At 45.3% G+C, this 12,434-nt stretch overlaps 1 protein-coding gene across 1 annotated transcript in view; it reads right to left on the bottom strand.

Annotated features, from left to right (window-relative positions):
- PGBD5 (piggyBac transposable element derived 5) overlaps positions 1 to 12,434 on the bottom strand; it is a 47,673-nt gene that overhangs the window by 13,827 nt on the left and 21,412 nt on the right. Inside the window, exon 3 of the mRNA XM_064158505.1 lies at positions 6,290 to 6,424. Coding sequence (XP_064014575.1) covers positions 6,290 to 6,424 — 135 coding nt within the window. The remainder of the gene's footprint in view (positions 1 to 6,289; positions 6,425 to 12,434) is intronic.

The following is a 12,434-nucleotide window of genomic DNA, read 5'->3' as shown; positions in this document are numbered from 1 at the left end:
ATTTAAGGCCACATACATATTTGCTGCAAAGTTTGCTGAGACCTACCTCTGTGACTTTGGCTCTGAAATACTCAAATCTTTAAGGAATTCCAGAAACTGTTACCTGGCAGAGAAACAGCTGAGACTTCCTCACTATTTTAGGGGACAGGAAAAAGGAGTTCTACCTTGTTTGAGCAATGTATCCGCTGTGATATGTTGGCCTGGATGATCTTGGAGGTCTCTTCCAACCTGGCTGATTCTATGATTCTACAAATGAGCTTTTTTTTGTTAAACTTGCTTGAGACCCCAGCTCGCAGCATCGCTTCTGTTTCTCTCACCAACACATTCTATCATGAATGTGTTACACTCATGTAATTACAATGCCCAGAGAACAAAAATGCTCAATTTGGCAGTAGTGCTTCCACTACTTTGTATCTCAATGATTTCACATAGTAACAAAATTCAATTAAATACCTAAATTCATTTAATACCCAAGCTATGCTACAGGCTGGGGAAAGAGTGGCTGGAGAGCAGCCAGGAAGAAAGAGACCCTATGATTCTATGACCTGGGAGTACTGGTAGATAGTAGCTGAACATGAGCCACCAGTGTGCTCAGGTGGCCAAGAGAGCCAATAGCATCCTGGTCTGTATCAGGAACAGCGTGGCCTGAAGCAGGACAAGGGAGCAGGAATGGAATAGGACAAGGGAGGTTATTCTGCCCCTGTACTCAGCACAGCTCAGGTCACATCTTGAGTCCTGTGTCCAGTTCTGGGCTACTCAATTCAAGAGAGATGTTGAAATACTGGAATGTGGCCAGAGAAGGGTGACAAAGCTGGTGAGGAGCCTGGAGCACAGCCCTGTGAGGAGAGGCTGAGGGAGCTGGGGGTGTGCAGCCTGCAGAAGAGGAGGCTCAGGGCTGACCTCATTGCTGTCTACAACTACCTGAAGGGAGGCTGTAGCCAAGTGGGGGTTGGTCTCTTCTGCCAGGCAAGCAGCAACAGAACAAGGGGACACATTCTCAAGTTGTGCCAGGTGAGGTCTAGGCTGGATGTTAGGAGAAAGTTGTTGGCAGAGAGAGTGATTGGCATTGGAATGGGCTGCCCAGGGAGGTGGTGGAGTCGCTGTCCCTGGAGGTGTTCTAGAAAAGCCTGGCTGAGGCACTTAGTGCCATGGTCTGGTTGACTGGATAGGGTTGGGTGCTAGGTTGGACTGGCAGAAGAGACCAACCTCCACCTGGCTACAGCCTCCCTTCAGGTAGTTGTAGACAGCAATGAGGTCAGCTCTCCAGTCTAAACACCCCCAGCTCCCTCAGCCTCTCCTCACAGGGCTGTGCTCCAGGCCCCTCACCAGCTTTGTCGCCCTCCTGTGGACACATTCCAGTATCTCAACATCTCTCTTGAATTGAGGAGCCCAGAACTGGACACAGCACTCAAGACATGGCCTGAGCAGTGTTGAGTACAGGGGCAGAATAACCTCCCTTGTCCTGCTGGCCACACTGTTCCTGATCCAGCATTACTACAAAAGCATGATATTCACATTGTTTGGGGATTTTCTGCTGTCCTGACACTGATGTGTGAAGTAACCTCAGACATCTCCCCTGGGAGACTGCTGCTCTTCAGTGACACAGCCCTCTTATGCAAGGGCCACTCTGATTCCAGTTGCACTCTTTAAACACTGCTGTAGTGCAAGTCGCTGATTGCTTGGTAACACGGGAAGGCTCAAGCTGCAGAGACACAGTCTTTTTCCTTCATCTGTCCTGACTCATCACTTCTTCAGGGTAAGAAGTGGAAGGTGGAAACTCAAATTCAGTACCAGCAAGGGGATCTAAAGGACTTCATAAATCTGAGCAACACATTTCACAGGGATATTAGAGAAAATGAAATGCATTATGGCAAGAACTTTCTGCCAGTAAATGAAAGAAAATGCAGAGCCCATATAGTTTGGGGCAGAGGGAGTGTAGGAAGGAAAGAGCATCTAGAATAGCCTCACAGAACAAATTTCATCTCAAGAGAGAGAAAAGGACACACGCATGCATAAAACCATCTCTTCTTCATCATGATATCACAGTTTTTTAAAGTGAATAGACTGATGAACTAATTCCATTACCTCCTCTCATAGTGATTAATAATGCTTGACTGTCCCTTTGCAGTGTTACCACCTTCACACTGCCTTCCATTTTGTTGACTGATGGCTTTTCTGAGTCAGGGATTATCTTTGGGGTTATGTGTGTGTCATTGGTTTGTAGCTAAGGTGGAAGCACTACTGGAATAGCTCATCCTTCCTGACTCCCTATGGGGTTCAGTGTATGGCACCAGTTTCCTGTGCCTCCTGTCCTGCAAAATGACCTCCTAGTGCAGGAAGAGCTATGCAAGGACAAGGCAGCAATAAGGCAGTTACTGATGACCACATTCATTCCTTACGAGCCACAAGAGAAAGAAGAATAACATGATGTGACCTACTAGGACAAAATAACTATCCCTTATCAGATATTTGGGAACTCTCAGCAGTTTTTGATGAGCTCTATTGCTATATCTGAAATGAGAAAGAATCCTACCAATCATATTTGTGAACATCCTTTACAAGCAAGTATTCCAGAATTTTTGAGACAAAAAGAGAGCAATAAAAACTGACACAACTGAAGTTTTGACTTAAATAGGACGACTTACTCAGCAAATACTCTAAGAATGAAGCACTTCTAAGCTACTCTGATCATTTAGACTGCAATCAACACACTTGAAAAGTGTCTTAGGGGTTATGTGTATGTAGGAAAATATATTGGAGGGAAATGAGGAAAGCAAAGGAAAGGTGGACCAGAGAGGGACACTTGAGGTCCTGGAAGCTCAGTTTGCTGTTCTCATTGAATTAGACATAAAGAGACATGAAGGCCTAAGCCCTCTCCTGCAGCAGCAGCTGCTGTCACCTTGATGTCCAGCATCAAAGTTGAGTGAAAAAGGCAGTGCTGCCAGCTACTTGCCAAAGTCAGCTCTCCTGGAGCTATTCAAACCCTTTGAAAGGTTTAATTCATTTTTCCAGCTGCTGTAGATGTGTATTTACTTTGCTTGAATGATGATGTGTACCAAAGCAACAAAGTTATTTGCTGTAATGAGACGTTTTGTTTGAGAAATTCAGAAGCAGAGACATCTGAAACTATGTATCCAGCTCAAAACTGAGACTTAGCTGTAAGAGTGGAGTCAGGTTTATCTGCATTACAGAAGACAGAAAAGCAGTCTAATATAGATACATTATTCATATTATGCATATGTAAGACCAAGCACCTTCTTACATCCACAAGAAATATTGGAAGGTTATGCCACTTCTGTTCCTGGAAGGACTTAATGGGCTGGGTTTTTAAGCAAACACTACTGAAGAAAGCAAATGATGAGCCATCAAACAGAAGTATTTACTTACACCCCCAAAAAAAGGTGAGTCAGATATCTGTTCATGAGAACAAGCAGATAGAGGAATCTGGAGATCCGAGCAGCTAATCTTCCTAACATAAACACCTCTTGCGTGAGCTGACAATCGAGGGCTGTTCATGGAGTAGCTCAGCATGTGGCTTCAAACACTAGTACCATTTTTACATGAGGAAAACAAACCAGCCAAACCTTTTCATTGTAGGGAAAGCAGATCACTGGGAAAACTGGGATATCCTCACATGGAGATTTTTTTTTAATCAGAATCATCATTCAGGTTTAGAGGACCTTGTTTTTGGCCAAGGCCTTCACAGATGCCTTGAGGTTCCTTACATTCTTGAGAACCAGTCATGGGTAGATCACTTCTCTCTTCTGCCTGGGCTGTCTATACTTTGGCCACAACAACCCCAACCAGTGCTACAGGCTGGGGACAGAATGGCTGGAGAGCAGCCAGGCAGAAAGGGACCTGGGGGTACTGGTAGATAGTAGCTGAACATGAGCCAGCAGTGTGCCCAGGTGGCCAGGAGAGCCAATGGCATCCTGGCCTGGATCAGGAATAGTGTGGCCAGCAGGACAAGGGAGGTTATTCTTTCCCTGTACTCAACACTGGTCATGCAACACCTTGAGTGCTGTGTCCAGTTCTGGGATCCTGAATTCAAGAGACAGAACAAGGGGACATAGTCTCAAGTTGTGCCAAGGGAGGTGTTGGATGTTAGGAGGAAGTTCTTCCTGGAGAGAGTGATTTGCCATTGGAATGGGCTGCCCAGGGAGGTGGTGGAGTTGCCATCCCTGGAGGTATTCAAGAAAAGTCTGGCTGAGGCACTTAGTGCCATGGTCTAGTTGACTGGATAGGGCTGGGTGCTAGGTTGGACTGGATGATCTTTGAGGTCTCTTCCAACCTGGCTAATTCTATGATTCTATTCTTCTCCCCAAAGGAGTGCCTTGGATTCTGCAAGATCCCTTCTAAGTGTGACACACAACTGAACATAATATTTCAAGTATACTATAGCTGAAGATCCACATCCTCCACAGACTAAGTTTTTCCATGCTAGCACAAAAATTCAAGTTCCTCTGTATTTTTTTCACTCTTCCCTAAGGTACCTCTTACCTAATCATTTTAGCATGATGATAATTACAGCCAAGTCATGAAACAAAAATAGAAGGCAGCTGGTAAAATGATCCTGGACGTCATCCGGATACAAGCGAAGCATGAGTATCTAATTCATTAAGGGAGCAGGAGGATTAGGGTGGTGCTCAGCATCTATTCTGTTTAATTTGACATTCCATTAATTTACTCTCTCAACGGACAGAATGGGAGGAACAATGTAATTATAGCTCAGAATCTGAAACCTCTGGCATGTCTGAAGAATTATTAGTTTGGCGGCAGTTGGCTGAGGGGAGCATGGCAAGAGAGGGAAGCAAACTCTGCGCTTGCTGTACCCATTACGCTTCAGTGATAAGCTACGTGCTGGACTGGTGGAGTTCACCTTGGAGATTAAGCACACTGCTTCTGTCTAGCAAATGACTTTCCAAAAGCCTTGAGAGTGGAAACTTCCAAGAACGTTTTACAAGGTGAATGTATGTTATACTGGACAAAACAAGCGCTTTAAAACCCGCACGGAAGATGTATGATCATAACTGTCTTCAGAAAACGCAAACTTCTCTTCCCAGCAAGCCTCTTTTCTTGCACAGCTACTCAAACAGTTGTAGTGATGCATGGATCAAATCTTATTGTGAACAAATGTTTCCAGAACAGCAAACCCATGGGCCTTGCAAATTTGCCATGCATTTCATAGAATCAAGCAGGTTGGAAGAGACCTCCAAACTCATCCAGTCCAACCTAGCACCCAGCCCTAGACAGTCAACTAGACCATGGCACTAAGTGCCTCAGCCAGGCTTTGCTTCAACACCTCCAGGGACAGTGACTCCACCACCTCCCTGGGCAGCCCATTCCAGTGCCAATCAGTCTCTCTGTCAAGAAATTCCTCCTGACATCCAGCCTATACTTTTCCCTGGCACAACTTGAGACTGTGTCCCCTTGTTCTATTTGGCCTAAACAGGCAGCGTGCACAGAATCACAATGTCAGGGGCTGGAAGTGACCTCAAAAAATCATTTAGTCCAACCCTTCTGTCAGGGCAGGAGCACCTGCACATACTACCTGCACCTCTGAAGCACTGCTCTGGAGCATTCAGGACAGAAGGTTTTCACAGAAGCTTTTGAAAGAAAGAAATACCAGAAAGTATCTGCCCACTTACCTCTAGGCACCAAAATAAATGGCCAGATTTTGGAGAGCTCTCAAAATGCATCAGCAATTGGACAATCTGAGAACTTGAAAAGTTGTTCCCAGTGCTTTACGACACTGAAAACAAATTCTGTTAACACACCTCTCACTGAAGCTCACATCTCCCCTGCAGTCACATTAGCTTTTATTTCTTTAATAGAGAAGTAGAGGTGTGAAAAGAGATGTAAAAGGAAACCTGGCTAATATGTTTCTCACAGGAAAATGGACATCTTGATACCATACTGATTTAGGCTATTGCACATCTCTGGCTATCACAGGTGCAGTGTTACACTTCAGAGAGAAGCTGACTCATTAAAAAATTACAGAAGTCACAGTACCTAGACATTTAGGTAAGATGTACAAACACACAGACCCTTTTAACTCCATTTCAATTGAATTAGCTTAGGGCTGGCAGCCAGATGGACAGTATTAGAGACAGACACCCTGAGTTAAATCACATAGCAAACTGAGCATCAGGAACTTGTCATCATCATCCATCACATCTAGTATCTACAGCAGTCAGAAGCCTGCTGCATTCAGACTGTAGCCCCCAGCAAGGCAATGAAGTGACTATTACTTTTGGCCCTCACAAGATATTTGAAGAGTTAAAAGCACCTGGCAGATGAAACCAGTGGATGAGCACTGCCGAACCCAGAGACTGAATTTCCTCTTTTTCCTCTTGCGCAGCTCCCTCTCTGTGCACGTGGCAATGAAAACAGGATCCTCATCAATCAGGGGCTCATGTAGCACCTGCAGTTGGCAAGAAAACGGAGGGTGGGGGAGAAACAGAAGAGTAAGTGACTGCTGAAAATACTCCTCCACGGAAATGCAATCCTTACAGCATGCTTGTAAAGGACCAGACTCACTTTTGTTCAGTGTTAGCATTCAACACCAAAGCTTGGCCAAGCACACTCCATTGTGGAAGGCTGCTCCACACATCGTGTGCAAATGCTGCAAAGCATGGCTCTCACTTCTCTCAGCTGCCATTTAACATTGCTCCAAATGTGGCTTCTACCTCTTATTATCATCTACAGTTCAATGTTCCTCCAAACTGAAATGAGGAATGGGGGTGGAGGGGATGGTTAGCAGCACCCTTCTCTAAGCTTTATCATCAACACGTTTTGTTTGGCCTACAACACACTGTAAGGTGCACTCATGGGTTACAGCAAAGCAAAACACACAGCAAAAATAGAAAGAAATTTAGGGAGAAAAACATCTTTTCTGCTGCCACTTAAGGTGGTGGTGAAGAGATAGAAAACGTTTTCCTGATTGCAGCAGCATCAGGGAAGCCTCTCTTGCCTCAGGAGCTGAAGAATTTAATAAAAGGTGACAGAAAGATAAAGGTCTAGAGGCAGGAGTAGAAAAAGACATGGCAAACTGGAACAAGTAATGAAAACCAGCAAAAGTGAAGCAATTTCTGCATTCAGCATCCAGATGACATAAGTGGTTCTCTATTCCTTACAAATGTTCTGTTACACTTCTCTCCATTAATTCTGTGGCAAGTTAATCAGATTTTACACTACCTGAAGAACAGCACTACTACCTCCTTGCAGCTGACAGGCAGCTGTGCATAACATACACATCCCTGACTGCACAGCATGTGAGTTGCCTAGCAAGTCACTTGTGAGAGTACAAATGCTTGGAAACTGTTTGAAGATCTCAGCTGATGAATGCTCACCAAATTAAAACATCTGCAACTAAACCAAGGCAAGTCACTGCAGGCTCCCCTCCTAGCATACAGAGAGGCAATTCCAGCAGGCCATAAATCTTACTCTTTTAGAGACAGTGAGTCAGATGGACTATGATCTGAAGGAGCCTGCTCTTTTACAGTGACTGTCACCCCAGCACACAGCCTATCTCACAGATACAGGTATCCACAATGGAGAGGCTACAACCCTCAGACCAAACTTTCCATGTTTGCCTGTGTGCTACCTTTGTGCGCAGCGGCACACAGCCAGCAGCTGAAAAGAGAACAAAGCTGCACCGAACCTGGAAGTGATGCTCATAGGAGAGAGGTGGTAGGTAAGCAGTTAAGCACCAGAGACGAGCAGCTGCTGACCTCCTGAATACAAGACCTTTGTTGAACATCACTCTAACAGCCCAGAATAGGAGCCTGTGCCCTCCCCACACAGCGGCGGCTGCACGTTGTCATTTATACACACTCCACTTCGTCACGGCTCATAAAACATTCATAAGAGCATCTGAAAGCACTTCTGTGAAATGTTCAAATTATAACCCAAAATGCAGATGCAAGGAGAGCTGCACACAAAGCTATTTGTTCTTAAAGCTGCAGCTGTCCCGTTTTCCCACTGGAGCCAAATCCTCTTCCTTTCCCAAGGTCCACACAAAACACCACTCTCTCTTTAGAAGGCCACCTTGGGCATTTCAGTCTTCCATCTCAGGGCATTCTGACAGGATTTTGCAAGTATTAAACATGCTCTCACTTGCTTTTGTCTTTCTGCCTCTTACATGCAGAGGGCAGAACTACACCCCTTGGCATGAAATTGAATACATCATTAAGACCATGGAGCAGATCCTCCTGGAGGCTCTACTGAGACAGGAGGGACTTGGGGGGCTGGTGAATGAGAAGCTCAACATGAGCCAGCAGTGTGCACTTGTAGCCCAGAAAGCCAACCAGAGCCTGGGTTACACCAGGAGAAATGTGGCCAGCAGGTTGAGGGAGGTGATTCTCCCCCTCTACTCAGCTCTGCTGAGACTCCACCTGGAGTACTGCATCCAGTTCTGGAGCCCCCATTACAGGAAGGATGTGGAGATGCTGGAGTGTGTCCAGAGAAGGGCCACGAGGACGATCAGGGGGCTGGAGCAGCTCTGCTATGAGGACAGACTGAAAGAGTTGGGGCTGTTCAGTCTGGACAAGAGGAGGCTCCCAGGTGACCTTCTTGTGACCTTCCAGGATCTGAAGAAGCCCTACAAAAATGCTGGAGAGGAACTTTAGGCTCTCAGGGAGTGATAGGACCAGGGGGAATGGAGCAAAGCTGTAGGTGGGCAGGTTCAGAGTGGACATCAGGAGGAAGTCCTGTTTGGCCTATCCCCATTTTACTGATTCTTTTTGCCATCATTCACAGGTTAACTCCCATCTCTGACAGAAGGATGATTTCAGGCATCTCTGCCAATTTGTTTCACTTTTCAATGAACTCTTATCAAAAACTAAACTTAAAGCCAACTCCTAGAGCACTCTATTATCACTAGGTAGTTTAAACATAGCCATAAAGGGTCAGCATTTTCTGCTATCAAACTCTCTTTAAAATTCGGCTTCACCAGACGATCAACTGGCTAAGAGCTACAGGACATCAGATATTTACCTTACTATTCAATATTCTCATTGCTCCTCTCTCTTTCTCTATGTCTTGTTTGTGGCCAATGTCCTCTGAATACTTACGCTGCTGATGTGAAACCATCACCCTTATCCACAGAGAAACACTCTGAAGGTAGGAAAACTGAAATATAGAGGGGTGACTTGAGCAAGATCTTACAATTCAGGAGTGCCCAACACCAAAACATTTAATCATGAGGTTGATCAACCTGGATTTGTCCCTCTATGTTTTCAGAGAACCTGTCGTTTAATGCTGTGAACTAGTTTGGAAGAACTATGCTAAAACTGCTCAGCTGTAACAAAAGGATACCACCAATAGTGAAACACAAATTAGTCCCCTAGGAATGAGCCAAATTTAAGCACCTTGCCCTTGGAGCAAGAGATCGGAGTTATGGCTCTGTTTTTGCCAGGCAGTTCACTTCTGCCAACTTCAGCCAACAGTTCCCAGCTGACATTTCACTGGGCAGATGCAGAACTGTTTGGTTCCAAGATGCCAAAGAGGAGGTACTCTGGAGGGAGAGGGAAGAAGACAGTGTCCGGTGTGATGCTCCTGTCCTCTCTCATCTGAGTCAGGTGCAGCCAGAGACAGCAATTCTGTCTAGTCACCTCCTACTGACAAGCATATAGATACTCAGCAGGCACAGAAAAACACTTGACCAATTACATTATTTTCCTGAGCTCCTCTGTTTTTTGGAGTTCAGTATATATCCTTGGCAGGTAAGTACCCTTGAATTTATTGCAGTGTAATTCTGGAGCTCAGACAGGGTTTCATCCCTACCTTCAGGTTTCCACTTGTAGACTGTAGTACAGCTACAAAGCTAAGCAGCAAAGAGATGTCACTGATTTAAGAAACAGACCCAAAACTCCATGTCTTGTTGCTCAGGTAAAGGCAGCAGTTATGTATGCAGAAGATATTGGGGAGGCTTAAGGTACAGAGAACACTCCTGTCATTCCCATCCAATCTAGGTCAGAGCACCAATTTTTTTTACCTTGGAAACTGAAGCTAGCATTGCTGATACACAATTACAATGTTCTGGGCTTTCAATACCTTAATAAGCTGGAAAGTAATTATTTCTTTTTGTTTGCTCAGTATAGTCAGCAAAATAATTATAGTTCACTAGATTGCTGTCTTTATTTTGGCATATTAGTATAGTCCTCTCCCTTCTTCCACTTCCTTTTACAGAAACTGGCATCATTTTTGCATGCACATATTTGGCTGGGGTTACACTTAACAAAAGCACCCTAAATATTTTCTGTTGAATATTCCACTTGAAGAATGGGACTCTCCAAAAGGAAAATATCAAATCTGTGGAAGAAATTAACTGTGAAGGTAGATATTGCACTGCCTGCTGATGTAGCCTGTTGTTCTGTCCATAGGAGTGAATTAAACAACAAATGTGTTTTGAACTTAGAATCACAGAATCAGTCAGGGTTGGAAGGGATCACAAGGATCATCTAGTTCCAACTCCCCTGCCATGCCCAGGGACACCCTACCCTAGAGCAGGCTGCTCACAGCCTCAGCCAGCCTGGCCTTAAACACCTCCAGAGATGGGGCTCAACCACCTCCCTGGGCAACCCATTGCAGGCTCTCACCACTCTCATGCTGAACAACTTTCTCCTCACCTCCACTCTGAATCTCCCCATGTCCAGCTTTGCTCCATCCTCCCTAGTCCAGACACTCTCTGAGAGCCTAAAAGTCCTTCCCCAGCTTTTTTTGTAGGCCCCCTTCAGATCCTGGAAGGCCACAAGAAGGTCACCTGGGAGCCTCCTCTTCTCCAGACTGAACAGGCCCAACTCCTTCCGTTTGTCCTCACAGCAGAGCTGCTCCAGCCCCCTGGGCATCCTTGTGGCCCTTCTCTGGACACACTCCAGCATCTCCACATCCTTCCTGTAATGAGGACTCCAGAACTGGATGCAGTACTCCAGGTGGGGTCTCAGCAGAGCAGAGTGGAGGGGGAGAATCACCTCCCTCAACCTGCTGGCCACACTTCTCCTCATGCAGCCCAGGATCTGGTTGGCCCTCTGGGCTACAAGTGCACACTGCTGGCTCATGTTGAGCTTCTTGTCCACCAGTACCCCTAAGTCCCTGTCCTCAGGGCTGCTCTCCAGCAACTCACAATGTTTGATACTTGATTCCAGGCACCACAGAAATCTGGACCCCTCTTCCCAGAGCGTTTTCAGAAGCAGTGCATCCAAAGGCCCATCTGAATGGATCTTTCTCCTTGCCTCTTCCCTTTTTGTGCAACTGGATTAGTACTTGTGTCATTTTTGTTATTTCTCACTGGGCCTGAACATTCTGAGTTTGATGTTTACTGCATTCTGCTAATCTATATTGAAACAACTTCCAGGGAGAGGTTTTTCCTGTTCTTTTGAGTAGATAGGGAACACATCTCTTGGGACAGGGAATGTGTGGCACTGCCTTGTAGTACCCAGAAGAGCATTAAGCACAAGGCCCCTTTTGGGAGGAGGTCTGCAACATCCCCTAGAGTATATTTAACCTTAAATTATTTTTAACAACAGATCCAAAATATTTTTTTCTTGCAGCTACTTTTGAACTATACTTTAATGCTTTTTGTTCTGCTCAATATTGTTGTCACGTGCTGTACAGAAATTACCAATGAAAACATTGTCAAGGGAGCACACAAGCAGAAAGGGAAAGAAGAGAATTGGGCTGTCACTACTTTTTTCCTCTTTTTTCTTTTCAAAGTAACATCTCCTGACCAAGCCCAGCACAAGTAAACATTTTGCCTGTGGAGATTTATCTTGGGGTTAGTCTCTTCTTCAAGGCAACCAGCAACAGAACAAGGGGACATAGTCTCAAGTTGTGTGTGGGGAGGTCTAGGCTGGATGTTAGGAGAAAGATGTGGACAGAGAGAGTGATTGGCATTGGAATGGGCTGCCCAGGGAGGTGGTGGAGCTGCCGTCCCTGGAGGTGTTCAAGTAAAGCCTGGCTGAGGCACTTAATGCCATGGTCTAGTTGATTGTCTAGGGCTGGGTGCTAGGTTGGACTGGATGATCTTGGAGGTCTCTTCCAACCTGGTTGATTCTATGATCTGTTTTGTAGCTCCAAATAGCATGGTATAACTTTGCCAATTCAATTCTCAAACCTTGCTGGGCTGTGGGGGAAGGGAAAAGGGATATACATGCAAATCAAATACTATCCTCTAATGGATTTGCACTCACAGCATGTCCCGCAGCACACCGTTATGAGCATTTACATTAGACAATGATCACATTTCTAAAGCCTTTATCTTCTGCCCATTGAGGACAGTGGCCAAAAGAATTAGATTTCATATCTTAATGAAAGCTCAGTCCCAGCAAGACCATATCTCTCATTGCCTGTACTGTCTTAATGGAAATACCCCTTGCTGGCATGCCTTAGTGAGAACACTTCTCCTTTCTCTACTGTAACAGCTTTTTAGACAG

Source organism: Pogoniulus pusillus, chromosome 18 (genome assembly GCF_015220805.1).
Source record: "Pogoniulus pusillus isolate bPogPus1 chromosome 18, bPogPus1.pri, whole genome shotgun sequence".
Taxonomy (NCBI): domain Eukaryota; kingdom Metazoa; phylum Chordata; class Aves; order Piciformes; family Lybiidae; genus Pogoniulus; species Pogoniulus pusillus.
This window is presented reverse-complemented; position numbering and strand designations above follow the sequence as displayed.